The sequence below is a fragment of the Apiospora hydei genome, assembly GCF_038363865.1.
Source record: "Apiospora hydei strain CBS 114990 chromosome Unknown utg000007l_segment0_segment0, whole genome shotgun sequence".
Lineage (NCBI taxonomy): Eukaryota > Fungi > Ascomycota > Sordariomycetes > Amphisphaeriales > Apiosporaceae > Apiospora > Apiospora hydei.
The window spans coordinates 975759-1000494 of record NW_027117366.1 but is presented as its reverse complement, the minus strand read 5'-3'; the positions used below and the strand labels follow the sequence as shown (position 1 = coordinate 1000494).

At 52.5% G+C, this 24736-nt stretch overlaps 7 protein-coding genes across 7 annotated transcripts; 3 read left to right on the top strand and 4 right to left on the bottom strand.

The window, feature by feature from the left end:
- Nucleotides 1-6089: 6089 nt before the first annotated feature.
- PG997_009384 (uncharacterized protein) lies at nucleotides 6090-6296 on the bottom strand (the record flags this gene model as incomplete). The annotated part of the gene is made up of 1 exon (XM_066813699.1): nucleotides 6090-6296. One exon carries the CDS (start codon nucleotides 6294-6296, stop codon nucleotides 6090-6092), a length of 207 nt encoding a protein of 68 aa, XP_066665661.1.
- Nucleotides 6297-6321: 25 nt separating this feature from the next.
- PG997_009383 (uncharacterized protein) lies at nucleotides 6322-7351 on the bottom strand (the record flags this gene model as incomplete). The annotated part of the gene is made up of 2 exons (XM_066813698.1): nucleotides 6322-6818; nucleotides 7114-7351. 2 exons carry the CDS (start codon nucleotides 7349-7351, stop codon nucleotides 6322-6324), a joined length of 735 nt encoding a protein of 244 aa, XP_066665660.1.
- A 387-nt stretch (nucleotides 7352-7738) lies between these two features.
- Nucleotides 7739-10752, top strand: PG997_009382 (Isoleucine--tRNA ligase; the record flags this gene model as incomplete). Its single annotated transcript, XM_066813697.1, has 5 exons — nucleotides 7739-7788; nucleotides 7854-8588; nucleotides 8638-9554; nucleotides 9620-10202; nucleotides 10275-10752. 5 exons carry the CDS (start codon nucleotides 7739-7741, stop codon nucleotides 10750-10752), a joined length of 2763 nt encoding a protein of 920 aa, XP_066665659.1.
- Nucleotides 10753-14478: 3726 nt separating this feature from the next.
- PG997_009381 (uncharacterized protein) lies at nucleotides 14479-15645 on the top strand (the record flags this gene model as incomplete). The annotated part of the gene is made up of 4 exons (XM_066813696.1): nucleotides 14479-14669; nucleotides 14758-15170; nucleotides 15227-15457; nucleotides 15620-15645. The coding sequence occupies 4 exons, from the start codon at nucleotides 14479-14481 to the stop codon at nucleotides 15643-15645; spliced, it is 861 nt and encodes a 286-aa protein (XP_066665658.1).
- Nucleotides 15646-17611: 1966 nt separating this feature from the next.
- Nucleotides 17612-19419, bottom strand: PG997_009380 (Protein CSN12-like; the record flags this gene model as incomplete). Its single annotated transcript, XM_066813695.1, has 4 exons — nucleotides 17612-17695; nucleotides 17922-18330; nucleotides 18385-18672; nucleotides 18722-19419. 4 exons carry the CDS (start codon nucleotides 19417-19419, stop codon nucleotides 17612-17614), a joined length of 1479 nt encoding a protein of 492 aa, XP_066665657.1.
- A 650-nt stretch (nucleotides 19420-20069) lies between these two features.
- On the top strand, nucleotides 20070-21211 carry PG997_009379 (60S ribosomal eL20 domain-containing protein; the record flags this gene model as incomplete). Its single annotated transcript, XM_066813694.1, has 3 exons — nucleotides 20070-20073; nucleotides 20496-20857; nucleotides 20918-21211. Coding segments are annotated over 3 exons (660 nt in total), but the record flags the coding sequence as incomplete, so codon positions are not given.
- Nucleotides 21212-21545: 334 nt separating this feature from the next.
- On the bottom strand, nucleotides 21546-24058 carry PG997_009378 (Bikaverin cluster transcription factor bik5; the record flags this gene model as incomplete). The annotated part of the gene is made up of 4 exons (XM_066813693.1): nucleotides 21546-22181; nucleotides 22255-23329; nucleotides 23387-23637; nucleotides 23705-24058. The coding sequence occupies 4 exons, from the start codon at nucleotides 24056-24058 to the stop codon at nucleotides 21546-21548; spliced, it is 2316 nt and encodes a 771-aa protein (XP_066665655.1).
- Nucleotides 24059-24736: the final 678 nt, after the last annotated feature.

Genomic DNA, 24736 nt, shown 5'->3' with positions numbered 1-24736 from the left:
ACATTTCGACAGCTAGCAGCTCCGCGATGGAATGCTTTCAGCTTCCCTTGTCCTAGGCAGCCTGTATGTGCAGTAGCTTGGTAACGCGGCCCACTTGCAGCTGATACAAGTCGGTCGCGCACCGATACACCGACCCAACCACCAACGTCGAAAAAAAATGCACTTGTTGAGCAAAACTGTGCATGTAATGCGATAGGATAGGTATATTCGGGCATACCACTTCACATCTCCAGACTCGCGCATCAGCGCCAGAAACGCCCCCAGTTAGACAGCACATCCACCAGTGACGCGCTTGTGAGTCACAATGTGCTGTTCGACGTATATCCCTCTTCAATTGAAGAAGGACAGGCCAATGGCGTTGCTGATTGGCCAGGCCGAGACGGCTTGCTTACGGGTTCAGTATTCACATGGTCGTGAACCCGGCCGCCTCTTGGGAAGCCGGCAACGGAAGAAGAAATGACCATCGCACGTATCAGCTGATCTGGCCCTCCCACATTGTATGTACTCTACTTGGGTTACAATATCAAGTAAAGTATATACGACGGTATCTCACAGGGCTGACACCCTTGACCGACGTAGGACTGAGATGGAAATTTGCTGTCTGTGGGCAGGACCTACCTACTTGGGTTTCATGCTCATCCGTACCGATATTGTGTATATCCCCATGTCGCATGTAAGCACGTAGGTTTTGGTCGTAAGTAGGTATGTACGATTTAATGAAACGCTATGCTGATATGTAAAGGGAATACGGGCTGTCTAAGCCTCAGTAAGACGCAACCTCCCTACCCCTTGTGCTTGTGAGCTTCTAATTGCGACTTTATCAAGGCTTTTGGCACGGACCCCCTCGGGATAAATTGATTGACTCGGAAGCTGGGTTCTGCAACACCTTTGATTGCGGCTGACTGCATGATTCCTGTGCTGTCTCGCTGCTCTAGAAATAGCCATGGTGGCCCTAGGATTTTGATAGCCATAGCCCGCTTGACACTGGGGACGGGCTCTGGAAGGCGGCTATAGCTGATGCTGGGTTCATCCAGCCGTTACGTGCGCTAGCGGAGATACGACACGGCCGACTTACAGAGAGACACGCAGTGACGCAGCCGTTGCCCGTCTCTTGGCAGTCTTTCAGCATAGCACAGAGACAATCATTATAGAACAAATGCCGTGGCTCCAACATACTATCTAATAATACCCAATACACCCGTAGAGAAGGATGAAGCACATTGGGAAGAGAGCATGCTGCTGCTGCCCAGTATACATTGAGCTGGCGGCATAGACGAGACGGGCACAATGCCACTGTCGCACTCAAGCACGGTCACTTGCGGTCAAATGGCTGACAGACGGCTCGCAACAGCCCGCAATGTCACGAATGTCAGCCTCAAAAACTCAACATCGTAATAAACACAAGATCGGCAGTTGTGGCTGCACCCCGCTCCTGGGTTATGCTGCTGAGCGATCGGTGACACTCGGACACTATCTTCAGGAGTTCTAGAAAGGAGTACAGTAGGCAAAGCTGTCACTTCACATACGAGCTGGACCCTGAATTCTCATAACCCGAGTTTCGGGAACTGACGTCGAGCCAAGTGGGACTGGCGTTGTTAGCACTCAGTGGCCAATCGCGCCGGCCACGCCGCAGGAGACCGCACGGTACTCAACAAAAAGAAGGACGAGGAGAGGAGAGAGAGGCAGAGAGGGCAGAAACCCGCGTGCAGCCACTGTCGCGATGCAGGCAAGCCATGTCCAAGCGCCAGATGTCAATCCTGCTCAAGCGTGCAAAATCCCAAATGCGGCGGTTGTGGTAAATTACGGTGGAGTCGGCAAGCTCAAACAGCAATGCTAATGGAGACGGTTTCCAGCGCACAAATGCGCCGAGCTGGTAGATCATTTGTGGTTTGGCGGCAGAGGCTAACTGGCCAGACAGCCAGAGGCGCTAGCGCTGGGCTCAACCCATTTGCCACCAAAGGACACCAAAAGACACCAAAAACAGTACATGCGCCACTTTTCCGAGATGAAGCACGGCCGCTGTGGAGCCGATCTAAGGAAAAAAGAAGGCCAGGAAGAACTCAGTCAGGCAGGATGGAAGGCTGGGAGGGGGAGGAAACCTTCCAGAAGGCTTCCATCACGGACCCATCTCGCTACTGGTCCTGCAACGGTTTTCGTTCCTGAGTCTCGACTAGGGAACGATGTCCAGCCATCGGCACAGGCGAATGCGTGCCCACTGTTTCATCCCATTGCCTCCTGCGCCTGCGCCTGTGCCTGTGCCTGTCGTGCAGAGCATCCCCTGAAAATCCCAAAATGCCAATATTACTCTTACGCAGCAGGCCGCAACGGAATTACAATGCTCAATGCGATACAGGAGGAGGGCTTTCCCTCTCTCTGCGCGTCGTTGTTTGCGTTAGGAATGCACTGCCCCTGGATCACCGAAACGACATGAACCTTCTGCTGAATGAATCGTTCTCTGGCTTGGCCAGTTCGAACCCTGCTGTGTGGCCCTGAAAATCCTGCGCGCCGCATCGCCGAAAGCGAACAGTCATCTGATGTCCCCATCCAGCCCTACTGTGTGAGGCATGTACAGTACAAATTGGACGATACCTATCTCTTACCCAGCAACGACCCCAACCAGTCTCCCCAACCACCACCACCCGCCAGCTCCTTTCGGTAGTTGAGCTCTGACATCTACTCCTAGCCAGTGGGTTGTCTCCCCCAGTGTGGAACTGGAAACCTGGCAAATTTCAGACTTGGTCATCATATCGTCTGTTATGGAGCAGAGTGAACCGTCCCTGCGTCCCTGCGTCCCTGGCTTTCGGAGCCTCAATCTTCATCTGATGTTATTACCCACTTCAAACCTTAGTTGATCTGGAGTTTTCCGAGGAGTCAGGAGTCAATATCGTCACCGCTCGTTACGACAGCTACCTACTGTACACATGATTATCTGATAAGCCGGGAACTTCGGCTCCTCAGCGGGGTCATCGACTTCCTCCTGAGATAGTGACCACGGCATGCCGTATGTAATCGGTTTTACGTGAGTTACGAACCTGTTTTTCGGCTGGCGTCAAAAGCTGACAAGTTCCCATAGGCCTGCAACAGGGGTTTGGGAAACCGCTTTCGGCCAAGATTATTGTGCCTTTATATCCGGCTTCTTGGGTGGTGGTCAGCTGCTAGCAAGATGTGTACTCTATGGCTGCATTAGCCGGACAGGCTGCTTCTGATTTGTTCGTGTTACGTGCTGAGACTGAGTCATCATTTCTGTGTGCTGTACTCGTATTAAGGTAGCGTCTTTACCCCGGCCTCCTGTCAGCTGACGGGAGACAATCCTTGGTGTTCTGTTTTCAGGTACCACCTGTGCAATTTGTAATCAGCCACGCATCGACATACCAAGCTCCAAGGTGGTTCGACGGTGGTGCATGGAAGCAAGCTCGTCATGGGGAAGAACGACAGTGCTGTTTTTCCCGCGCATGCCGTACGCCCGACATCTTCAAAGTATGAGGAAGTCAATAAACCGGGCATGAACCACGCCATGCCTTGTATTCGGCAGCAGCGAGCGTTACGAGATGTCGTATTCTGGCGGATATCTCGGTGCTCGGCCATATGGCGAGCTTGCTCAGCAACTTACAAGCTGCTTGATTAACAATTCCTGCTAGGCAGCAGCTCATCCAATCGCAGTCTTCCAACGGCCACCAGTGCTGGCGGAGATCGGCAAAAGCAAGGCACACATCTATACGACCAGGTCATTGTCTGCTTGTGCCGTGCTACTTACCTACCAGTTGCTCCCACGTGGAGCAGGGGCTGGCTGCTTTTTTCGGGACAACCCCTTGCAACGCCGCCGCCTGGGTTAGACTATTCTGGCAATCCGTTCAGAGACACGACCCAGTCAGCCGGGTGTAAAATACCTAAGGCAATATCCTACCACACACACACACACACACACACACACACCAAATCGGCGGTCAGCATCGTTTCGGATGGTACCAGCATCAAATTGATGTGCCGTGCCCCTTTGAGCTAGTCCGTAGGAAAAGGAAGGAAGTTGCTGCCTTGAGCACAGCAGCCAATGAGATACTGCTCTCAATCTCTTGGCTGAAGGTCGTGGTTCTCCCTATCAAGGTATCCGGAGACCCTCTGGGCTCTTTGTACACAAAATCAAGACACAATCACTACCACCTCGGCTGACCTCTGCGGCCAGAACGGTCTATCGACAGCCAATCACGCATGATTTCAGCACCACTGGCTGGAGATACCTCCGTGATTGAGGGGTATCGTTCCCGAATAGCACATCAGTGGCATTCTGTGCTTTTCTTGCTATGCTGAGCTCACAGGTCCCGGTTTCAACAATGATACTAAAGGACATATGGTTTTGAGTCCTACAGCCCAAGGCATCGGCTTGCAGGCGAGACAGAGCGATCAAATGAAGCCACCTCCTACGTTTTGATCACGAGATAGGAACCTCGCTTCCACTAGCTTGGCTTGTAGGTCTATCGACGCCCGTGTTCCCATTAGAAGGAATTACAGACGTGTGCCGTGTCTTGCTGTCAGCTCCATGCAACCCATTGCTTCCATATTGGCAAGGCTCTCCAATCGCTTCTTATCTGAGAAGGCGTGCTTACCAGGATTATGGGCTGCTGGTTGGGAAAGAAGCCAGGGCCCAAGACGTCCCGCCTCGCCAGCATTTCGGCAGGTAGTTCACGAGCCATGCAGTCCCAGGCAGCTGGTTAGTCTGCGAGACATCCGATGGCGCAGGTTTTTGGCGATCACGGAGACGCATCGGGAAGAGGCCACACACCAGCCATGACTAGATGGATGGTGGCCCGAATAAACAATACCTAAACTTCCACGTAGCCGATACCACCCCTACGTCTACTTTCGGTCAAAGTCTGGATGGCCATCTCGCATTGGAACAGTGCCAGCTGCATGGGATTATACAATTAGCGTGATGAATCATGATACAAGTCATAAGAGAATGCCGGTCGTTTTTGGTGTCCGCGTGATCAGGCCAGCAGGGGTCTCAACCGGCCGAGGACTTGTTGCTCCGTGGTAGATGCAAAGCCGGAGGGGGTCGGCAGGCAGGCAGCATGCAATTCTTACCATACTGGGCGCCGATGGCGTGGAGTTGTGTTTCATTTTGCGCTGATCGACGCTGGGGTAGCATATGATTGAGGCTATTGAGCACGTACAACTCACACACCAAGCAAACATTGCGGGATGATTATCATACAGCAACCCTGTCGAATGGGCAGGCTATCGAACGATGTATGCATGCACTTATCTTTTTGGCGTCAGGATGGGGAAGATGAGGGGCCGCCATGTATAGGTGAGTGAGGTTGTACCTATATCAATAGTATGCACCGTAAGCCTGCTCAGCTCATGCAGCTTGGCCAACAGATATCAATCGAATGCATGATAATCTACTAATATTGGGAAGGGGGTGCGGTAGGCAGCGCATCGGCTCAATGCTGATGAAACAGATCGACGACGACGACGTGCAAACCAACTGCAGGCCGGGCTTGCAGGAGTGCAGGAGATGTGTACGACAAACCGCATGTTGGGTGCAACATGAACGATGACGGGAAGGAACGAACTCCATGCAACCATGCAATGTCCTTCCCCCCACACTCTGACACTCTCGCTCCACCCATCCAGCCGTCAATCACATCAAAAATCGGATTCCACTCCACGCAAGGTTGCCTGCTTGGTCGCTTGGTCGCTTGCTTGCTTGGCATCTCGAGATTGTATTTTGGGGTGTGACCGGCTGTGTGACGCGCCGTGTGACCTGCGATCCCCACATCATCTGCTCGCCCCATAAAACGTATTATTATATCGTTCCTTGATTGGTGAATCTGATGCTTGGACCTTTCCCCATATCAATCCAATTCCCTCAAAGGACAACACTTGCACATCTGCAAGCCGCTGACGAATCAGCTGAAGAGGTTATTGGACAGGGAACCATCAAGGGGCCTCGTTGGGGCCGGCCTTGTTGATTAAGAGCACTATGTTAGTAGCGACATATAGTACGATACTTGCAGCTTGCGGTCGTAGTAAGTGCATTGCACGCATGCAATGCATGCAATGCAAACATCATGATTCCGCGCCAGAGATCACGATGTAGCTTCTGCTTCTGCTTCGGCTCCGGCGGGGACCTGGGTCGAAATGATAAAGTTCTCCATCATGGCTGTACCGCCGCCCTTGCCGATCGCTCCGCCCCCACCGCTTCCCGTTGCATTGCTCTGGTCGCGGCGCTTAACGACCAGGCAGAGCACTCGTCCGTAGATGGAGAAGCCTTCATACGAGATGTCCATGGCCATTTTCTTTTTATCATCCCCGTCAGTCTCATCTGCCGCGGCAGCCTCCTTGCGTCGCTTGGCAGGGGGCTGGCCACTGGTAACTGATCGCGCCGGCCCCCTTCGTTGTATGCATCATCCCCGTCCTCATTCGATGAGGGAATAACCTCAAAGTCGCTGTCGCCCCCCTGCTGCTGCTGCTGCTGCTCATCATCCTCGGCTTCCGCATCTGCCGTGTTTCTCCGCGCCCGCTTGGGTCGCTTGCTAGCCGCCGCGGCCGTGGCCGCGCCACCGTAACAGACGCGGGGGCCAAAGGGACCGCATCTGGCTGCAGATCCTCGTCGTCGCTCTCCTCGCGCAGGATGGTGATGACCCCGGACGCTGCGTGCATGTCCACGTCGAGGGGCGCTTCGTGCGTAGCTCCAACGAGGCGCCCCGAGTTGGACGTCAGCTTGGTCTGCGTCGTATCATGGAAGTGTTTGTGCTTCGTCACCAGCGAATGGCGCGTGGTTGTTTCGGTGAGGAAGATGGACACCTCGAAGTCATCTGTAGTGATACCCCACCACCCGGGATATGGTCAGTTTAAACTTGGAATAACGTACATATGCATCTCCAACCCCAAGGAAACATAGCTACCGTCCGTATTGGAGTATGTCCACACTTGCAGATCTCATATGGGGGCGTGTAACAGTTGCCGCTGGGGGCGGATACCTTCTCCCCATGTACTGTACATCGCGAGCTGCGAAGCTCTGATAGACAGTGGTTTGGGAAGCAGGAACAGTATGCATGACCTCATGGCCTGTATGAGTTGTGTCACTCACCCACTCATTCACTCACTTACCTTCGACAACAAGATCCTTGATAGCTTTCTTCTTGGTACTGCGCTTGTTCCGACTGCGCTCTCTTTCCTCACGGAGCTTGGGCAGGACGAGTGGGCGTACGCTCTCAATGACCCTTGGCAGGACTGGTTTCCGCGGGTTGAGAAGCCATGTCTGGGCAAGTGCCGGGTTGTCCAGATAAATGCGGCACTCGATGACGGAATATTTGGTGATGCGAAGATACCGCCGGATTGGGGCCATTATGAGCTATGAGTATCTTTCATTGCGGACTTGCAAGATGGGATTTGGTGCTTCGGGGTCAGGTGTATTGTAACAACAACAACATCAGCATCTCAGCACTTGTCGATGACGATACCTGGAACTGGTGAGCTGTAGCCTTGCATGCCCACCTGTGGCTGGGCTGTCAGTTCCTGCTTTCTGATTGGTTCAGGGTAGCTCCCCACCAAGCACTTGAGGGTCTAATTCCGCCATTGGTGGCCAAAGCTGTAAGACTTCCGATTTGCGGGCGCAAAAAGCCAATTGAAGCTCTTTGCGAAAGGAAAAAAAAAACGAGCAAGCTTCGCACCAGACGCGACTGATAAAGTCGAATTGTATATCGAGCCTTCCCGCCATGAGCCCGAGGTAGTCATGTCAAAGAAATGGACGGCAACCCTGAGGCTGCCAAAGTCCACCTTCCCGTACGCGGCCCTTTGTGAAATGCCTTTCCACGCCTCGTTCTTACTGAACCTTTTTGTCTGCATAGAGCGAGACCTCTGCCCCAGCTCAAGGAGCAGTATGTCAAGAGATCGGCCGACGACTACTACGAATGGCAGAAGTCGAACCGCCCAGCCGATGACCAGTTCATACTTCACGATGGGCCCCCGTACGCCAACGGCAACCTCCACGTCGGCCATGCCCTGAACAAGATCCTGAAGGACATGATCCTTCGTGTCCAGATCCAACAGGGCCGCCAGGTCGACTATGTCCCCGGCTGGGATTGTCATGGGCTCCCCATCGAGCTGAAGGCGATCGAGAAGTCCGATGGCAAGCAGCTGTCGGCGATCGAGACCCGCAAGGTGGCCCGGAACCTAGCGACGAACACGGTCCTCAAGCAGATGAAGAGCTTTCGCTCGTACGGCGTCATGGGCGACTGGGACCGGCGGTGGACGACCATGGACGCGGCCTATGAGATCAGGCAGCTGCGGCTGTTCCAGAAGATGGTCAAGAAGGGCCTGATATACCGGAGGTACAAGCCCGTCTACTGGTCCCCGTCCTCCAAGAGCGCACTCGCCGAGGCCGAGCTGGAATACAGAGATGATCATGTCTCGAACGCCGCTTGGGTACGGTTCCCCATTGATGAGTCTTGGAGAACGCATTCGCCTCTCGCGCCACTTGCCGAGTCTGTCTCTCCAGCAACGCGCTTGTACGCAGTCATATGGACCACCACTCCATGGACGCTGCCAGCCAACCAGGCCATCGCCGTGCACGACGACCTTGAGTATGTCATTGTCGAGAGTAATGGCGTGGCCTACCTCGGCAGCTGCTAGCCGAGTCGAATCCTCCTTGGCCAAGGTACCAGGCAAGGTCAGCTCAGTGACGATTCAAGGCCGCCAGCTGAAAGGGTTGAAATACACAAATCCAGCGCAAGGAAAGGCGGGAAGGCCCCAGCCCATAATACACGCCGATTTCGTCTCGGCAGATTCAGGAACTGGACTTGTCCATCTGGCGCCTGGTCACGGTTTTGACGATTACGAAGTTTGCCGGGGGCTCGGCTTGCCAATCACTGCTCCGATCAACAACGAAGGAGTCTTCACGCAAGAGGCGTACCCCGATGACCCCTCGAGATTGACAACTGCCCCTTCGGTTATTGATGGCGCTAGTCAAGCGGTCATCGATCTGTTGGGCCAAGACATTCTGGCCTCGGAGAAGTATCAGCACAAGTATCCCTACGACTGGCGGACGAAGCGACCGGTCGTTATCAGGGCTACAGAACAATGGTTCGCTGATGTTGCATCCATCAAGGACGAGGCCCTGGCTGCTTTGGAGAATGTGCGCTTTGTGCCAGAGTCAGGCAAAAATCGCTTATCAAGCTTCGTCAAGGGGAGGAGTGAATGGTGTATCTCGCGACAGCGTGCATGGGGTGTGCCCATACCAGCACTCTACGATAGCAACGGCGCTGCGATTGTCAGTGAGGAGATCGTCGGCCATATCATCGGTGTCATTCAAGAGCGTGGTATCAATGCATGGTACATGGATGAATTAGATGACCCTGCTTGGATCCCAACAGACCTGCATGGCCGAGGGTACAGCCGCGGCACTGACACGATGGATGTGTGGTTCGATAGCGGCAGTAGCTGGAGCATGATGCCTGCCCAAGCTGACGTCTACCTAGAGGGTTCTGACCAGCATCGGGGCTGGTTCCAGTCAAGTCTTCTCACACGGATCGCTGCTGGAGCAGTTGAAGGTTCCGACTTTGTAAAAGGGCCCCCTTTAAACAACTGATTACCCATGGATTTACCTTGGATCAAGAGGGTAAGAAGATGTCGAAGTCCCTAGGCAATGTCATGGAGCCGCACCAGGTCATGGACGGTACCTTGTTGCCACCCATGAAGCTCAAGGGCAAAGCTGCTCAAGGGCCGCCCCAGTACGATGCACTAGGTGCAGACGCTCTCAGACTCTGGGCGGCCAGTAGTGACTACACTCGAGATGTCGTGATCAGCGTCCCGGTGCTCTCGGCTATCCATACGGCTTTGGTCAAATACCGAACCATTATCAAGATGCTCTTGGGCTCAATGCATGAATCGGCGCGATCGGCGCCACTGAGCGCTACTGACCACGTTGCCATCGTGCAACTACAGGACACTATGCAAGAGGTTGAGGCTGCGTTCGCCAATCATGAGTTCTACAAGGGCTTCAATGCCATCAACCGATGGGTCAACAACGACTTTTCGGCATTCTACCTCGAGGCTTTGAAGGACCGCCTCTACTGCGGAGACGGCGGTGGCGTGCTTGAGCCCATTCTGAATGGATTCCTGCGCATGCTCGCGCCAATGACGCCCTCCTTGGTAGAGGAAGCTTGGGACCACCGCCCGAACTGGCTCAAACAGGACACGTAAGTACATGGACTCCTATAGCTGATCTGAAGAACTCGTTGTGACACATGACTGACTAACAATTCCGACAGTGCGGCTCTTCATCCCTTGCAACAGCTCTACAACGAGCCCCTTGTCAAACCCAGCCGTCTTACTCTGGACCTCGACACTGTTCGCAGTGACATCCCTGTCCTCATGACGGTCCATGCCGCGATCAAGGCCGGACTCGAACGGGCTCGTTCTGACAAGGTCTTGGGCCAGTCGCTGCAGAGTTCCGTCATCCTGGCCGTGCCTGACGAGGCTGCTACAGTAAAGACGGTACTCGACAGGTATGCGCAGGAGCTTGACGTCATGTTCGTCGTGTCCTCGGTCAACGTCAACGCGCCTGTCGACGGCCAGGCTGCGTGGAAGTACGAACACGAGTTCGAGGCCGGTAACGGTCACATGGGCACAGCCACCGTGCTCCCGCCTAGGGATGTCAAATGCCCTCGGTGCTGGAGGTACATCGCACCCGTCGAGGACCAGCTCTGTGGGAGGTGTGAGGATGTCGTTGGGGAAACGAAGGTGTAAAACAAATATAGAAATATGGCAAATCCCCACCCAAAAGATGTATGATATGAGCTCAGGGCACTCCCTGCGTGACAAAGTACATAGATAAAGCTGTATATTGCAAGCCTTTAAATACTATTCGGAATACATGTAAAAGAGACGCCTGCGTGCTTTTAACTTGGGTCAAGTGTATGTCTTGTTTTTCGCTTTTCTGTGTACCTCAAATTATACCACATTATACCTACCTCCGTACTGTAGCAACCAGGATTGTTAGTATCATTGGCACAATGTTTATCTCATTAGATACGATGCCTAATTGAACAAACAGGCCTGTCGATCGTTTATTGCAAGTATTATACCATAGGAAAACCATTATACCAATTGCCAATTGCAGTAGATTTTCCCTGCTACATACAGTATGGCACACCATATTGGGAGCAGCGCTTTCGCCATTAAGGGGATATCACGTCATTAAAGGTACGAATGCAAGAGACTCGATGGCCTACAGGAAGGGGGCGGGGGGGATGCTACAGCTTGTGCAGATCCGCCGACTTATCCCTAGCCTTTGAAGATGATGGTCATTTAGTAGATCCTTACAGATCTTTGGTTGCCTTACGTGGATCTCAGAAGCAAGGGGGTAATCATCGTCTATTTTCATTCACTGTGAGTAACGACTCACCCATCGTCAACGCCAAGCCTAATGTAACATCCCCTCCATGGCTCCTTAGAATATGTAAAGGTATGGGCGGCTCGTCGATTATCCACGAAAAGGAGTCTACTAAAAGCAGCATTTTCGCTACGAAAGGGATAGGAAGATTCGCCTATACCTAATACAAAGGCACCACACTGGATTATATGATTCAAAGTAGGGCCGGAAATCAGTCACTGGGTTGGGCACATAACCTACCTACTCAGCGAACCATAGCAATGCCAAACCTTAGATACCTCTTCTTCCACCATCACCCCCAATGCCAAAGGGTTTATATATTTAAAATAGCCATCCATTCCTTGACCGGGCCGGGGTAGCCTAGCGGTAGTATTCTTATTCCTATAGTTAAGACAAGAGGGTTCAACTCCCTCTGCGGTCACTTTTTCGACCCCTTCTCGGGTTACTTTTTTTTTTTTTCTTTTGCGCCGTTTATATACCACCACCATTCCCCATAAGTACTTACCCGTATATATACATGCATTCCTATATATTACACATCTTACTCTCTATCACGAGGTACCTGACATTTGTCTTCGCCTTTAGGTCTCCTTTACTGCAAGCGATTACCCATGATTGCACTAGGGTCGAGTGGTTACTTTAGGGTCTAATGGCTACTCCTGGAGATACCACTCGCTGATTCTTTCCAAGCTGGTCAATGGACAGCGAGACATCTCTCCTGCCCAAGTTATGCGCGAAGTCGATAATGATTTCGGCCAGAGGGTATTGGTTGATTCCGGGCCCACGGATAAGCCCGGGAGGACTTGGATATCTTCACTGCCAGTGCTTGCATTCGAGGTTACCACAGGCAACTGTTATGACGCTAATGGCATTCATGCAAATGCCATAAACACGGCGAGGATGTCAGGAAGGGGCGTTGTCTGCTTTCGGCCACGATTTCTGGAGTATACACCCACCCAAGCACGGCCAGATTGAGGATATACGTTCTCGTTTGGTGCGTTAGCGCAACTAACATATACCTAAGCAGGCATTCAACGCATATCATGTAATGCAAGAAGATAGTTCGATGACCATACTGGTGATTGTGGCTTTCCGTTCGTCGAAGACTACTCATCAGCTCGGGGGAAATATCAAAACCGACGCATCTTCTGCTTCGTCCCCAATCCGTTGAGCAAGCATCCGGCCCTCATTGGGGTACCCAACAGGTCCGTATACGTCACCAACCTCATCGGCAACCCCGTCCATGTTTCGCAGCGCGCCTGCCGAGTGGCTACCGACAATACCACATATATATATATGTAGCCAAAGCGATAGGAGAATCATATGCGCCTGCGTGACCAATCACCCCCCAAAATGGACACTCCCCGTATTTACTCTAGCAGAGTGGAATATGGTAGCGCTATAGATAGCAGAACAGATATTGCAAAAGGACCCAGCAGTTGATACACGGTTGGTAACAAGAGTGGGTGCGCTAGAAGGCCTATGGACTTTATATAGATGTATCTGAAATGCGGGCGATGCAGGTATGTCATGATGCTAATGCAACATCCCCGGCCGGCTTCTCGAAGCCTTGAGCCCCGGAGATGTGACTCACAAGAGGCCAAGTGGCTAGTGGTAGTAAAAAGGAGTATGAGGCCATTGAAAAGCAATGAAACGAAGTACAGCGATCCCCGGTTCAAAACAATTGTGATGAGACTGGGGCGATGGCATGGGTCAAACCCCCGGCGCAAGCCCATTCAGCCGAGTGAGCATTGGATCGAAATGCTCGAGGAGCTGTTAAGCAAATGTGTTCTGCACACTGGGCGTAAGCAGTAAAAGGGTGCTGACACTAACTCTTGGCCGAGGGCCTTGTGAAGGACGAACACGGGGGCGAAGGCAGGGATCCGAGATCTGCAGATTCGCCTTCCTCCGCCCAAAGCAGCGCCTTCTGTGCTCGGCAATTCGATACCTGGTAGTTCGTAGGAGGAGGAAAAGAGAAAGGAACAGCTGCTGAGATCAATTCATTCAATTGATCGCACCTGGAAACCATTATCTTCGTTTGCCATGCACGGGGCTCATCGGCCAATCCCTTCAAAGTACATCATACACATCTGTGTACAGGCAGCAGACGGCCAAGCAACCTGTTGCTGCCTTTAACAGATACTTTTTCCAAACGACGCCATCAGCAAGATCCCGGGCCGTGCCCCTGAAGCAAGTGCTTTACCAAGAACTGGGAGTGCGCCCGAATGGCACTATTTTTTGCTCCATCCCTTGCTATCCCTGCCTCTCAGGGCTCCTGCTAGTCAATCCCAATAGCTGCACCAGAATTATTTATGCCACCTATTCTAAAGTCGATACATATCAGTGATTCCAAAGTTGTTCAGTTCAGAGGAAATATAAGTACTTGAAGTATTTGAATAATATGAATTGGCTATTCTACTCAATTAGGGTATTATTCCAATTTTCCCTATGCTTGTTGCTGGGTTGAACGGTGGAATAATCACTCTGTTTATTCGGCTACAAGGGCTCCTTGCCACTCACAGTGCACCATCATCCCTCCCCGGAGGCCAGCTTTAGGTTGCGTTTGGCGGCGCTGCCCACTAAAATACCGGACCTCGAGACGCCTAGTGTCGCCCATTAAAACTCACGTGAAGACGTGAACATATCGGGCGTGGCCCGCTTTAATTTACGCGTTCCCTCCAACTATCCAGCGCGTACTCCTAAGGCCTCATAGTTGCCTGCACCGGAGCAGTCAGTCGCTGATGTGCACTGTAACCAGGATGGACCGGGGAGTACTTAAGAGGCATCCAGCCCATCAAATTCTTCCTTCCAATTATCCGCGCCCTCGGCATCTCAGGTAGGCAGACAAGAACTCGTCGTCACACATCTCTTTTTCCCCTTTCTTCTCAGTCATTCCATCATTTCTTCGGTGTAAGTCGTTCGCATGCTCCAAATCGCAACTATTTAAACCACCACATCCCCGCAAACCGCCCTTCTCTGCGGTCGCTCGTCCGTGATTCAAATCTTCGCCGTTCGAAAACCCAATCGCAATCTGTGACATTGATCGATCGAACCGAGACATCTCCCACCAAACCATCAAGATGTTCAGCACCAGCAAGCGTTACGAGGCTCCGCCCAGCAGATCTTCTTCGAAAACTCACAAAGTCAGCAAATCGAGCTCCTCCTTCAATAAGAGCCATGCTGGTGTCTCCAAAAGTCGTCATGAACCACGACGACGCCCTACAACGGCAACAATGTCATCCGCTCATGACGCCAGCATGTCCCCTGCGAGGTAATTCCATCATCCATCAAAATAAAAATCAACATGATTGATGCTTTCATTTCTTGTTCGCAGTTGTCTAACTTTTCCATCTTCACAGCACGTTGACGCCTTCCATCGTCACTCTCGTTATCGGAAGAGATCAACGTATCTTCGCCGCCCACGAAGATGTCCTTTGTGCGTCGCCATGGTTCCAGCGCCATCTGTCGGACATGTACTTGGACCCAGAGTCGGCGAACAACAAGCGCATCTTCTTGGCTGACGAGGAGCCCGAGATCTTCTCGTCCATCTTGGAGTACATGTACAAAGGGGACTACTACCCTCGCTTGGTCCACAACAAGAAGCGAAATTCGTGGGAGATTGAACAGCTCGAGAGTGATGGCCGTGGCGAGTCGACTGTCTATCATCATGCTACCGATGGCGACCTCCTCAAGGATACTGTCATCTACTGCACTGCAGATAGATACGGGCTCGAGGAACTCAAGCGAGTCGCTTTGCGGAAGCAAGGTCTCCGTAAGCTCTCTTTCTCTCTTCATCCCCTATCCATCCAAGGCTAACATCTATCTTAGAGTCCGGAATCCAGTGCAGCACCATCCTGGCTTCAGCTCGCTATGCCTATGCCAACACGCCCGACACTGATTCCAAGCTGAGGGCACATTACCTTGCCCTCATCATTCGAGCCGCAGCACGTTCAAGCGTAGCGGCACGATGCAGCTTGAAATGTATAACGGCGGCACTCAGCTCTTCTTTGATCTATTCGTCGCCTTATGCAACCATGTCGATGACATCTCCACTGCCTCGTAAGTTTTCATGCAATTTGATCATATCCATTCCCGTCACTAATGTAGCTCATTAGAAACACCCCACGCAGCAACAAGCACTTCTTCTAGGCCACATACTGCAGCCAGTTTGCTTCGATCATGTCTTTTCGTCTTACCCCTGCACACTTCTCATTTTACAAGCGTCTAATCCTCTCCTCGAACCTTAATGATTCATGTTCAGTTCCTTTCTCTTCGTTCAAGACCTGGGATTCGAACGTGGACGAATACCATTTCACGGCGTACTGGTTTTTGGCTGAGCCCTTGGGTGGGCTTTCTTACTTTCCATTTCCTAACAACATTCTTGTACTACTATCATCACATTCATGCTTCGTACTTAGCATTGCTAATGCTCCCACATCCCGGCGTGGAATTTGAGAGAGAGCAACCTCATGGAGGAGAAACCCCTGAAAAAAGCACTTAAGGCGTTTTTGCATTTCTGTACGAGACGAGCACCCATATTCTGGACGGTATCTTCTGAGAAGATACCAGCAGCGGGGTTGACTGGCCAACCTGCCTGGAGGATTTTATGGCATGAGTATTGAGATTTCTAGACTGACGAGACAAGATACCTTGAGAAGATTTTACGGGGGATGTCCTTTTGTACATTTATCATTCACGACTATCGTTGATCGTGTATCATGCCCCGATCGTTATGGAGGTGTAGTTCTAGCCAGATCAGGACCAGAACGAAGAAAAAGAACAAACAGATGGAGTTTCTACCTTCTCTGTACATATTCACAACAAAAACCCCAAAAGTTGGCAGACCAGAAAACGTGACAGTCAAGTCCCTGTGATCCCTTTCTTCGCAGGATGTCCCAAATCTGGCTAAGACACAGCAAACAGCCCCTTTTGGAATTCACTGAGCGGGTTCGAATCCGAGCGACCTGTCACTTCTGACCAACTCCTCGAGATATGAACTCGGGGCGTGATTCGCCAATGGAGAGAGCCATGATCCCGGCGGAGGGTGAAAAAAGTAAATGAGACAAAAGTTAAAGTGGTTGCATTAGTGTGCTTGCTGAGAGGGCATGGGGCGATAGCACTAAAAGGGCTGTGTGGAACTCGGACCCTCCGTCTCTTCCCCAGGATGCCTGTCAGCCAGCCAGGCAGTCAGATTTCGGTAGGCGGGTGTGGGTTGCCGTCGGGGACCGTGAGTCACTGTGTGAGTAAGATGTACCTCCAAATGTACCTATTTGCTTGCTTGCTTGACAGCCGTTGGTACAAGGCTCACTGACGGAACTGAAGTGTATCCGAGTGTGGACTGCACTGGAAGATGCCCCAGTAGATTCCCATCTGCCGAGAGGAAGTAGTCCTCTGGGGTACCAGGAATGACTCCTGGCACTTCGGTGTAGACATATGCTTTAGGAATAGGTCGGTAAGCGTCCCTGGGAAGGAGAGCAGAAGGGAACCGGTGTGGATGTTTTAGTTGGGGTTACACAGCGGGTGAAGGAGGCTTCACGTTACACATCTTCCCGCGCGACGGTACGGGAGAAAAGACACCTTTGCGATGATCGAGCAAGCAAAAGGCGGTTTGCCTTTTCGCTTAGCAAGAAAGAAATGGAGGGTGCGGCGGCCTACGCACCCGTTTGTCTGCCTTCAGCCTCGACTAAACCCGCCCACACCACATTGCATGACTGTCGAATTCGAATAGGCGACAAGGTAGACCCAGCAGCCGTGGTTTTCATTGGTACTTTCGTGGTAAACGTGGACATAAAGATGGCATACACGTCAGATGAGAACCCGAGTATATTCTATTGTGTGTTGGTAGTGATCATCCTTCCACGCACCGTGTAATGCGATGGTCCCTAATGGGATGCTGGACACTCCTTTGCCCCGCCAGACGAACTGGGGAGGGTCACAGCACCATAGCTGCAGCTTACCAAGATCTGGAAACTGTATAATTTATGTAATGAGCAGTAAGCTACTTTTGGGCTCAAAGGGACGACCTTTGAGTTCAAGGGCTGCGACCATCAACTTCTCCCGGCACTGGAGTGGACTATCCGGCGAATGATCTGTGCAGAGTGTTCTCGGCATAATGCGTCGCTCTGATTGACCGCACACCTGCGACCATACATGAGCATGCCAAAAATCCTGTCATTTCTGGGGCTGCCGTGCTGTAAAAACCCTCATGTTGACTCATACCCCCGTTCCAGGGAATGCGCCGTTCTTGCTCAAGACCACGAAGCCGCGTTCGTGTGCAATGTATCCTTTCATGAGGTTCTGTGAGGTGCATACGGTTAGTGAGTCATTCTCTGGCCAGGATGCGCCTATCAACGAAAGCAAGAGGTGAAGCTGCCCAGCTTGGAACCCATACGTCTCGATGACAAGGGCAACATGATGAACCACGATACTGTACGGGCAACGTTTAGAGGGAAAGGGTGGGTGAAGGTGAACATGCGGACAGCTTATGTGCGTGGGGTTTCGTCGGGCGACTCGATGAGCTTACCTTGTAGATCATGTTAGCTAGAAGACATTCCACCTCATCAGTGTCTATGTCTTGTCCGCCACTCATGCGTATCGCCGCTGCAAACTCAGCGACCGGGATTCTAGTCCGGCGGACTTGCGCGCCCCCTTCAGCGCCTTCTATAAAACCTCCCGCTATGAATACCTTGCGAAGGAGATTGCGCAATGCAATATCGCGCCCACGTTCTAAGGTGAGATAGATACGTCGTTTGACGAACTCATCCTCGCCTTCCTGCAGGGCTTGGTGAAATCCACGTAGGTCACCCTTCTTGATGGCCGTGGCAAGCTTCAGGAACAACGCCTGCAGCCTTGGGAAGGGTGCAAGGAGTTTGGCGCTGGGTAGCGTATGTGTTGTCAGGAGGTGGCATGGGATTAAGTAAGTGAGAATGAGTCTATCAGTTGTTAGCATTACTCGGCTATCGCCCAGTCGGCTAGATCCCACTTACTCCATATTCCGTGTTGCACCCTTGTGACACAAGAGCCAGGCGAGGGTGAGATGCCTCTCGGCTTCCTCGTAATTCTCTTCGAGGAAGGCCAAAACACCCTCATAGTACTTGAAGGTTACCTGTTGTGACTTTGGGAAGCTCTCAAAGTCCGGCATGTCTCCTCGTCCAGCCGACAGCACTCGGAGCACGTTCTTGGACAAGGCAGCCGAGTTGAGCTTGAAGTAAGTCTTGAAGAGCAGATTAATAGCGTAGTAGATGCCCCATTTCCGGGACTCGCTCAACGGTGCCCTAAGAGATGTCAGAGAGGTATATCCCGAGGGATCAGGGTGTTACGTACCGGTCACTCAGACACAGGTTGAAGATGCGGTTCAGCTGTCTGGCGCAGTCCTCAAGCGATTTGTGCTTCTCAGTTTCCGGATCGAAATCATCCTGGAAATTGGTAACCATCTCATCACCATTGCTTCCTCTCTCCGCGTCTGCTCGCATGGCGTAAAGTCGCATGTACTTGCCAGCAACGTACAAACAAGGGATGGTCCAGTTCTCGAATTCATGATTGGTGTAGCCGCGTATTATCTGAGAGGTAAGTTCCTTCCAAGCTTCATACACCGAGGTCCATGAGGTCTGTGTTAAGATTCTGCATGTCAGTTTGTTAATCGACCAAGGAGACTTCGAGGTGCTGAGTGGCTCAGATGGGCTGACCAAGCTAACAATGAGCCACTGGTTGGGATGGTCACGTACCTTGACTCGACTCTTCCTCAAACCTTCGGCGGCCAAGATCTCGCCGAGAGCTTTCCAGTACGAATAATAAATCTCTTGCCATCCCACTGCCTCCTCCGACGACATGTTGAGCCGCGCCGACTTATCGCGCACGAACAAGAACTTTAGGTCGTCTTTGACGGACTGGGAGTTGCCGCTTTCCCACACGGACATCAGCTGGGCGGCATTGTTTGGGACGTCGGGCGTGAGGGTCTTGGCCAGATCATTGCCCAGTTGGTCCGCATAGGCAGCTCTAAACTCCTTGATGAGGCTATCCATAACGAATGAAGACCTCCAAGGGTCGAATCGGCTCAAGTGCACGAGCTGCTATCCCCAAATAGACACTGACTATGCTCGCACTGCAGTAACGAAAGGAATTAGGCTTGTAGAAATTTGCGTTTATTGTAGTTGCATTCTTTAGTTTCTCAGAAGTATGTGGTCTCAAAAAGACGTAGATGCCTTAACAACATTGAAGCGAGGGAGCTTCTCTGAGGTGCTGGGCATGCCAATTGTTGATTGGCCAGCGACAAACATTGGGAAGGTCAGCACCCACCCAGTCTGTCTAGCGGTCTTGGCATTTGGGCTGCACCTGCCCAGAGTACCAGCCACATATGACCCCACTTCGGGAACCCGTAGCCCAGCCACACATGCCACATATGCCACACCTGCCACACGGGCCACACATGGCGAATGGAATTTGCCGGGCTGCCACTTGCCTAATTTTCCTTTGGCAAAAACCCTAGTTGGACACAAGCTCAATTTCTAAAGAAATCCAATCTTCGTTCCCCAGGCCGAAAAAGTCACACTCCCCCAAAGCCGGAATTTCCTCCACAACCAGCCAGCAACGACGACGACTAACCAAAACACCGTCACAGTAAGTTGACCCTTGATTCCGTTCCATCGAGACTCGGTCGCTAACATTCGAAAAGATGGGTAAGCGATTTTCTATTCCTCGATGCTTGATATGACCGGGAAAAGAGGTGGGATATGAATGCGTGCTCGCCCGACGATCCGACTTCGACAACAATCTTCAGCAATCATCACGACAAACAGACGAACCGCTGCGACGCGCAGCGGTCTCCTCAACCACTACAGCCCACTCGGCATTGCTTCAGTTGCGAGAATGGAGCATTGGCATTGAAGACCTAGGCCACTGCGGGCCACGACATACTTTTGCAAAGGAAACACCGCGTTCGATGGAACATTGCGGCACGAGCAGAAATGCCCATCTGCAATCCAACACCTCGACAACGACGACACTCACGATTTGGTGGCAGGGAGAATTGCGTCTGGTCATGCAATGTTTTGGTCGAATGTTGAAATGTTCAAATAACTAACGCCGGTTTCTCGCTCAGGTCGTCTTCAGGAGTACCAGGTCATTGGCCGCCATCTGCCCACCGAGAGCAACCCCACCCCCAAGCTCTACCGCATGCGCATCTTTGCCCCCAATGAGGTCGTTGCCAAGTCCCGTTTCTGGTACTTCTTGATGAAGCTCAAGAAGGTCAAGAAGGCCAACGGCGAGATCGTTGCCATGAACAAGATCGCCGAGAAGCACCCCCTCAAGGTCAAGAACTTCGGCATCTGGATCCGTTACGACTCGCGCTCCGGTACCCACAACATGTACAAGGAGTACCGTGAGATGTCCCGCTGCGCTGCCGTCGAGTCCATGTACTCCGACATGGCCGCCCGCCACCGATCTCGTTTCCGATCCATCCACGTATGTTTTGCCTCCCCCGACTGGACGAATCACCCAGAGTTCTGTACTGACCATGACTAGATCCTCCGCGTCGTCGAGCTCGAGAAGACCGAGGACATCAAGCGCCCCTACATCCGCCAGCTCACCACCAAGGGCCTGAGCTTCCCCCTTCCTCACCGTATCCCCCCGCATCAGCACCAAGAAGATCTTCAGTGCTACCCGACCTTCCACATTCGCATAAAATGGGTGTTGGTGTCTTGCTGGGTTCTGGGAATGAAATGCAGGTGGTCATGGATCTGCTGGTGTTATTACGGTCTTGCGGAAATGTCATTACGTCAGCATATGCTCTCAATAGATAGAGCAGCAAATCAATGCCACCCAAATGAGAGATGGTTCGTTACGAAGTCAATGTGCTCTTTTTCACGCCATGTCAAACGTCTAGCCGATGCTGAGACATGCTACATATCCGAGAATCAAGGGATTAAGGGCGAATGACTGGAGAGACTCGTATGGCAGAAGGCTTCTATGCAAGCAGAGGAGCACGTAGGAAAATGTCTTCCGAGTAGCTCAATCCAAAAACATATTATGATTTCCACTGATGCAAACATATCAGAGACTCATCCTCATGGTTCAATATTGATTGGGAGATATGTTCTCTTAGTACATTGTACATTGATATCTTTGTTCAAGACCCCCATGCGGTCGCTCCTCAGCTGTCCTCACTCGACCCTGTCCTTGATTTGTTCTCTGCAAACGTATCGCTCATAAACTCATTCCATACGCCCCAATTCACAAAGTCGAAACCGCCGTCCCTCGGCATATCGAAATTGATATTGTTAAGGCCCGGCCAGCCCATACCGGGGTCGGTGAACCTGCTGGCTGGACCCAGGTCCAGGTCGATGGATGTGGGGGACAACTCATTCATCCCCGGCACGACGGCGGCAGGCATACCGAGGCCGTTGCTGCTATCGCCACTGGTATCCATGGGAACTGTCGGCTCGGAGCCTACCGCAGCAGCAGATGATATGCCGATTCCGGTCATGGTGGACGTGTTTGGCGTTGCTGCTGCTGCAGGGGTGTTGACTTTGGTGCTACTATTCCCATCGAGACCTGCGTCATACCCGGGGTTCGTCATCCACGGTCCAGCCATCCAGGGCACATCATCGTTGAACCCGGTTTGTTGCCGCCATTTGGACTCTTCTTCTTCCTGGCGCAGCACAACCACCCGCGCCGCCTTGGCCTTTTTGTATAACTTGCGGATTGGCCGCCACAGCTGACCGCGCCGAGTATCGGCAACGACATGGGCCCAGAGGGGGTAGACGATGTCGACGCTCGCCCACGCCCGCTGTACAAGCGGCCCCCGCGTCTGCGAGCACAGCTCCGCCAGGCAGACGGCCAGGGGGTGCCACTGCACGTACGTGTTGCTCCACCAGCCGAAGCGCTCGGCGAAGGGGATTTCCCGTTGCGCTGCGTGAGCTCCAGTACCGACACGGCCGTTTGCAGCATGGCCTCGCGCGAGACCTTGGGCCAGCGACGCTCTCGCTGTTGCTGCTGCTGCCGCAGTTGGATCGCAATGCTGGATTCGGCGCTGCCGTCGCCGCCACTAACGGTGCTTGGCAGTGCGACATCTCCGGGCGCGGAGGCAACGGGGAGGGGGTAGGAGGGGAAGAGGATGCTGGTTGAGCGGGCGGGTTGATGGGGTATTGCAGAGCCAGCCAAAATTTGAGGTTGATGAGTCGAATGAGCCCTGCCGCCATGGCCGATTGATAGTGAGACATATCCGCATTGGTGATATACTTGGTCTCGAGCCGTTGGGCATGCGTAATCATCTCGTCTTCCGTCTGCTGGGGCGGGGTGCTGCCCAGGGGTTGTGACTGAGTTTGTCCCAGCCACAGGAAGATGCTAGAGGATTGCGCCGTAGCCAACGCGAAGGTGATATCAGACCCGCCGGTCCGCTCAACAAGGGGCCCCGGGCTATCCGGGCCAAAATCATCATCGTTCAGGTTCAAAGGCAAGCGCATATTGAGCATGCTCGTCGCTATCATGGCCTCGGTCCCTCGGTCCTCGGCCGCCCGTACATCAAGCACGACAATTTGCCAGAAAATACGCCGCCGCATTTCCACTTCAAACGGCGAGTAGCCCCTCCCTTCGCCGTCGCGTAAGAGACCAGCACCCTGTCCCAGGCGAAGGAGAAGCGCAGTCAGGGCCCATGAGGCCCGTGATTGATTGTGTACTCGCAGACAGGCGACATATAGGAGCAAGGCCTGGATACACTCTAGATCCGTATTGGTGAGGTAATCTGCCGCGCCAAGTGCTCGTTCAACCGCTAGCTGATAAGTCTTCAGCAGAGTGGCACGGTCTTGGCCGAGATTCGTCAGACAAGCCTCTGGTGTAAGACTGGTGATGGATGCGAAGTATATAGAGAACGCCAGTGCTTCCTGGGCCAGGGTTAGCCTTGGCAGTCCAGCTGGCAGCATCACCAGGATACTCGGTCTATGTAAAATTTTGAGTATTGGATCGACCCGGTCGAAAAAGACCGAGAGCAGATACAGTATTTGTGCGGTAGCCGGATGAATCAAGCCGCTAGATTCCGGGGATTTGCAGCCAACGAGAAGGCCTTGTGTGGCAAAAGGCTGAGGTTTCTGCTGTCCCATAGAAGACTCCGGGGTCTCGGTTTCTGATTCCTCGCCCGAGTCGGTGTCTGACGGCTGCTCCAATGCCTGCTTCAGGCCTTCGACCTCATGAGAAAGGTTCAGCCAAAAGTCGCCCCCGACATATCGCCTGGCCGTATGTGATTCATTCTGATGGGGATGAGCAGGCGCTTGGTGAGCCCCCAGGAGTTTGCGTCGAGTGCCCAGGCCGAGTCACCGATGGCGACGCCGACGCCTCCGCTGCCGTGGCAGACGTATCCGGGGTGTTTGACAGATTAATATCAGATATATCGATATCGAGATCCTTGAGACTCTGGACATCCACCTTTCCCACTATGGACTCGAGGCGGCTGATGCGGTTAAGCAGCTCCTGGTTCCTTGTCTTCCTAGGCCGTTCCATGCGCTTGCGGGCGGGAAAGACACACTCTATGCCCGACTTGGTGCAATGCGAGCACGGGTGCACGCGATTGCATTTTATCTTCTTAGAGCGGCACGTGGTACAGCTCAGTTTAAAGGACGGCCTTGTTCCCGAGGATGAAGTTGCCGCAGCCGTAGGTGACGTAGTCTCCATGGTGAACGTGTTCGCGGCCGCATGTGCGTGCAATAGGCTGACAACGCTGGGCGGGGGACCCGCCAAATTGGAAAGCACCGAATGATTGTAATTAAGCAGGCCGTTAGAATAAGTGACGATCCGATGCAGAGAGGCAATCTACAGCAAGCAAATTACATAATATGGTGAGATACCTAGCAACGGGCAGTCGCACACGCTGATGACTGATGGGTTTGGAGGAGGATGTGGGTGTATCTCGCTTAATGTTCCAACGGTCTTGGCCAACTGCCTGGAGCGATTAATAACAATCAGTGATTGATTGTGGCATGGGCAATTGTGGGCCCCTCCCGAGTGCCGTACTAATATGTAAACGGCCAAACGGGCCTGGCTATTGGTATAGGTAGTATTTTTATCTAGGATCAATACCTACTAATCATACTTTGTGTAAGTACATATTTAACCTACAAGTACTGATGTTAGGTATACTTATGCCTTCTGTACAGTAGTAGCAGAGCTAGCTGTGCACTCAGCACATAAGACGGTCTGACAGGCCGCCGTTCGTGGTATTTAGTGGCGGCTCGACCTCCCGATTCGGGCAAAGTCCTAGGTCAAGGTATTATGAGTCAGTCGTAAGAGCTGACCAGGGAATTCCACCTGCTGTAGCATGGCTTATAGTCATCTGTGGTCCTCATATAAAAG